The sequence below is a fragment of the Coenobita brevimanus genome, chromosome 102 (genome assembly GCF_032717465.1).
Source record: "Coenobita brevimanus isolate Jiangsu-jjx chromosome 102, ASM3271746v2, whole genome shotgun sequence".
Lineage (NCBI taxonomy): Eukaryota > Metazoa > Arthropoda > Malacostraca > Decapoda > Coenobitidae > Coenobita > Coenobita brevimanus.
The window spans coordinates 17923464-17929463 of record NC_137055.1 but is presented as its reverse complement, the minus strand read 5'-3'; the positions used below and the strand labels follow the sequence as shown (position 1 = coordinate 17929463).

The 6000-nt window shown below is 36.8% G+C and overlaps 1 protein-coding gene across 1 annotated transcript in view; it reads right to left on the bottom strand.

Moving 5' to 3' along the window:
• Window positions 1–4889: 4889 nt before the first annotated feature.
• Window positions 4890–6000, bottom strand: part of LOC145415404 (UDP-glucosyltransferase 2-like) — a 149061-nt gene continuing 147950 nt past the window's right edge. The window contains exon 6 of the mRNA XM_080284687.1: window positions 4890–5181. Within this exon, the coding sequence (XP_080140813.1) occupies window positions 4890–5181 (292 nt within the window). The remainder of the gene's footprint in view (window positions 5182–6000) is intronic.

Below are 6000 nucleotides of genomic sequence, written 5' to 3'. Positions count from 1 at the left end.
TCCAGTCCTACATTGCCCCATGAGGAGCGTGGGAGCCCGGCGTTAGTCAGTTGGTCCTGACATTTAAGATGAGAGTGACCAGCCTCACTCATCCCTGGGTGGCATTGTGTGAGCCATAAACCCTAACAACCTTTTGGATATAAACCTTCATCGGCTCAATCCGACTGGAGCACCTTAATTAACCACTAAATCACCAGGCGCCTGGTCGTTTAACACTAAAATTGTATAATAACAAACTCGTATGTGAGGAGACCACTGTAATTACGTTATCTAATAAAGTATGAGTGTAAAATAACTGTGCATTCCCCATCTAATCACCACAGATCTCTTTTTTGATTAATTTCAAATGCCTGTTGTGGAAGTGAAACCTGCAAGTATACTTTCATGAACTGTGCAGGTATATCATCAAACTTATCCTCACTAATATACAGTACATAGTTTTATGCTATAAATCTCCCTCCAACACAACCTAAAACACAGAATTAGCTTATCATCAAGTTCAGTAAAGAATTTCACTTAACACATCTCTTATGTATTTCATACTTCACTGTTCACAATGCAACAGTCCCATACACACATTATCTCCTTTTTCAGCTTCTGCGTCACTTTGCTGGAGAAGTGGCGAAACGTGGCAACTTTGGAAACCCAGCCAATTTGTCAAGAAAATAATGTGAACCAATTGGTTTATATCAGTGTTACAAAAAAAAAAAAAAAAAAGACATATTTGCCCCTGTGAACTGCTCCTGTCCACCCAAATGATCATTTACATGCACAGTTACAACAGAGTTTATTTCGACTATCATAAATATCAGCAAGTGCGTTGGTGGAGGGTTAGTGTCCCTCCCCGTAAAATAAATAACTCAAAGTTAAATGGCCATCCCTTAGGGGATTATGGCGCCTGGCAAGAGATAGATAGATAGACTTATATTTCCAATTAAAGGAGATGACAGTATACCATTTCACTGACTGATTTATGTACTTCATCCAGTACTAATTGCTATTCTTATATAAGCTATATCTCATCAATTAAAGTCTGATCCGTTTCATATCAGAGAATGGATTACTATACATTCCTAGAAGAGTGACGGCTGGAACTGTAATTGTCGTCATCACCTGACGGACACAAGGAATCTCCCAGTAGAAAGATACTGACGATTAAACTTAAATAAACACTCATCCTTTAATATTTTACCTTTATAATTATAAATTTGGATTTATACAGTCTTACAGTTTGTGTACGAAACCCCCTTTTTTTTTGTAACCGAAGGGTACATATAATTTTGAAATCAGGAGAAGAATCAGCAGGAGAGAGAGAGAGAGAGAGAGAGAGAGAGAGAGAGAGAGAGAGAGAGAGAGAGAGAGAGAGAATGTTACTTCTCAGAAAAAAACAAAACTTCATCAAGTAATGATCACCCACGTCTCATTTATAAACCCAAATTCTAGCACTTTGCGAACATCAGCAAATGCATATGAAGGGACTCATGGATAACCATTTTTAAAATGCGTTATCAATCGATATTTGTCAAACATACGGTCTTAATCTTGAATTACAAGCATTCACATAGGCGCTTCATGAGTTGAAGTAAACTATTGTCTTGTACTACAATATAATTGGCCTGATAAACCACTCTGATGGTTGTGCTGTAATTGTATTTTTCTTAATCATCAGTACTTGATAATAAATTTGGATTCTGAGTGAGTTTAATTATGCCTGTGGTAACGAAAATTCATCAAAGTTCATCCCTTTTTCTATTTAGATTTCTACTTTTTACAAATTATATTTGTCCCAGTGGTTTGCAAGGTTAGTCTCTTGTACTTCCCTGAAACTACATTGCTAACATATTAAAACTAAGACTTTTCTTTTTTTTACTAATACATCTCACACCTAAATGCAGAACAGAGCAAACAAGTAATATTTATGAAAACAGAATCACCTAAAAAAAAATATATATATAATCCCTTTGCATTGAGTCTGTTTTTGTAAATGTGTACAAAAATGCATTTTCGAGTATGAAGAGGATCCATCTGTACACCTGGAAGATATGATTCCATAAGAGATAGATCAGGATGCTAGAATCTTTCCTGATGTTTATGGCACATTTAACAGTTCATCCATCCATCCATCATCCAATCCTACGTTGCCCCATGAGATGCGTAGGAGCCGGGCGCTAGGCAGTTGGTCCTGACATTTAAAATGAGAGTGACCAGCCTCACTCATCCCTGAGTGGCATTATGTGAGCAATAAATCCCAACCACCCCCTGGATATAAACCTTCACTGGCTCAATCCGACTGGAGCACCATAAGTACCCACTAAACCACCAGGGGCCTGGTCGTTTAACACTTAATTGTATAATAACTGAAACTTGTATGTAAGGAGACCACTGTAATTACGTTATGTAATAAAATATGAGTGTAAAATAACTGTACATTCCCCATCTAATCACCACAGATCTCTTTTTTGAATATTTTCAAATGCTTGTTGTGGAAGTGAAACCTTTAAATATGTTTTCATGAATTATGTAAGTATATCGTCAGTTTTACCCTCACTACAATACAGTACATATTTTTATGCTATAACTTTGCCTCCAAACCAACCTGAAACAGTTACAAAATTATAATTAAGTTCAGTAAAGAATTTCACTCAACTGCAGGAGAGGAGGTGAAACGTGGCAACTTTGGAAACCCAGCCACTTTGTCGAAAAGAATATGAACCAAATGGATTATATCAGTGGTGCAAATAAAATGTTAAAAAAGAACACGTATTTGCCCCTGCGAACTACCCCTGTCCACCCAAATGATCATTTACATGCACTGTTAGAGTGGAGTTTATTTCGACTATCATAAATGACACTGGTATTTGTATTTCCAATAAAAGGAGATGGCAGTGAACCATTCCACTGACTGATATATGTATTTCATCCTGTACTAACTGTTATTTTTATATAAGCTATATATCTACAATTGAAGTCTGATCCGTTTCATGTCTGAGAATGGATTACTGTACTTTCCTAGAAGAATGACGGCCAGGCGCCATCACCTAATGGACAGAAGGAATCTCTTAGTAAAGGGACTCTGATGATTAAATAGAACTAAACACTCGTCATCTTTTCATATTTTACATAAGTAATTATACATTTGGATTTATACAGTCTTACAGTTTGTGTACGAATGTACATGCTTTTTTTTTTTTTTCAACAGAAGGGTACATATAATTTTTGAAATAAGATAATGAATCAGCAGGAAAGAGAGAGAGAGAGAGAGAGAGAGAGAGAGAGAGAGAGAGAGAGAGAGAGAGAGAATGTTATTTATTAGGAAAAAAAAAACTATACTTCATCAAAGTAATGATTTCCCGTGTCTCATTTATGAACCCAGATTCTAGCACTTTGTGAACACCAGAAATGAAAATGAAGGCACTCATGGATATCCATTTTTAAAAATGCGTATTCAGTCGATATCTGTCAAACATATGAAATTAATCTTGAAATTTTAGCATTCACATAGGCGCTTCTTCATTTGAAGTAAACTATTGTCTCGTACTACAATATAATTGGTCTGATAAACTACTCTAATGGCTGTGCTGTGATTGTATTTTTCTTACTCATCAGTACTTGATAATAAATTTGAATTCTGAGTGAGTTTAATAATGTCTGTGGTAATGAAAACTCATTGAAGTTCATCCCTTTTTCTATTTCGATTTCTACTTTTTACACATGTTATTTGTCCCAGTGGTTTGCAAGGTTTGTCTCTTGTACTCTACTGAGACTGCATTGCTAACATATTAAAACAGTGTTTTTTTTTTTACTTACACATGTCACACTTGAACACAGAAAAAAACAAACATGTAATATTTAAGGAGACAGAACCACCTTTAAAAAATATATATAATCCTTTGCATTGATTCAGTGTTTTTGTAAATGTGTATAGAAACGTATTTTCGAGCATGAAGAGGATCCGTCTATACACATGGAATATATGATTGCATAAAAGATAGGTTAGGTTAGATGATTGTTTGGTTAACATAAAACAGGTTAGGTTAGGTTAGGACAAATAAGGTAGTGTTAAACTGCAAAAATTTACGCTAGGTTTGGATAAATAGGCACTGCTAAGGGATTTTTTTTTTTTTTTAATAGCGTTCTGAGAATGCATCCATCTGTCTTCCTTCACCACCACGAAGTGGCATCCGTTACAGATTTTAAACAATTACGCCTTTTAAAATGATTTTCACCATCTTTTAAACAATCAAAAAATCGATACATGATAATGCACTCGCAAATTACATAAAGAATTCCATGAAGATCAAAGGTAAAGGAAAAAAAAAAAAAATGAAGAAAACTGCAAAATAAGGTGGTCTTAAGTTTCCTTAAATGTTACCGAAAGAATAATGCAAACAACCTGTGTTCGGTGATAAAGGCAGTGTTTAGCAGGGTTACAAATATTTAACCCGTGGGCTGCGACTTCCCACTCATGAGTTGGGTCTAGAGGGCTGCAATATACGTTTTATGCTTATTAAGCTAAATACGATCTCTAATCCCACCACCAAGGCTGAGCCTAGAGTTAAAGGAACAGTGGTCAATTCCTAATCCACTTACAACATTGTTAACAGTTAAGGATGGATCTGTTACGAAAAAAAAAAAAAACGTCATTTGATGCTGATATTGACTGTCATTAAATCTACTCTCAGGCCAACAACGGCTTAGGGAAGACAGGCTATGAAAATCAGTCTTGAAACTGGCACATAACACACAAATTATGGTACAACGTGCTAACTGTGACTTCACTCCTCACACATGGCTATTTTGGACTCTCTATGCCACAGCCAATGGGTTATGTTACAGTAATGTTTCATTTTTCTTGAACAAAGCATATCTGATTGTTCTATGATGCAAACTCAATCTCTTTTTACCCGAATCTCAGTTTTCTGTTTCTTTGAGTAATGTGCATTGACCCACTTCCTGAGACAGAAGAGAGTAAGAGTTGTAGGGATAGCCAAGATGGAAAGCCAGAAAAGAAGAACATCAAGCATGATATACTGAAGAAGGTGGAGTCGCTTGCCAGCATACACTATGTGAGAGGACTTGTGGTGACGAACTGTATATTCCACCCACCATACCGCCCGCTGTGCAGGAGTCTCTGGCTGGTCCTTCACTGCGGCCGACACATGAGTCAGTCTCTCTTGATATCTGTATGTGATAGTAAGCATTAGCAACAGTCAAACACCTTTTTAGTCCTTTCATTTTGAGACTCGACCTTAAAATATGGAATAATTAATGTTCGTCTAACATCTCCCAGCAAGTATTCTGACAGCTATTTCCTGCTATGTGATGCATTTACTGAGATCTATTTGTACTTGAATTTCTCTGCTGTTTATTGCCTAGAAACAAGTAGGGATTTGGTTATATTTTCTTTCTTACCACTTATAAGTATTAAATGTGTCGCCTGTATAGATCAGTGTTTCCCAGACTTTAATTGGATTCTACAGCCCAGTTAGGTCAGGCATATATTTGCTGAATAATTCGTGTTTGTCAGTTAGCCGTTCTCCCTGTAGTGCGAATATTGTGTGCAGCATCATTATTATTAACGGTAAGAGATATATTTACAAAAGACTCCGAAAGCAGAAGTTGCGAGCGACCTTTTGGCGTATGATGTAGCCCTCTTCCCCCCCCAATCCACCCCCTCCCCCCAAAAAAATCGTCCGCATACTGCATCGTGCCGGAATTACCATTGTGTGGACCCTCATATAATAGATACTGACAAAAGCAGAAGTTGTTAAAGGCCCTTTGACGTGTGCCACTTGCCATGAGAACGTCCAGAGCATTCAACAGAGTCTGTCATACCAGAAGGACCATTGTACGGAACACCACGTAGAAAAAGTAAGAGATATCAGCAGAATCAAAACGTACAAGTTATTAAGAAATTGTGAGGCTCTCAACAGATCAAAATTATACGGAAACTGTCCTAGTTTCCCTTTTAGCTATGAAGAAGAAAAAACGGCACTTAGC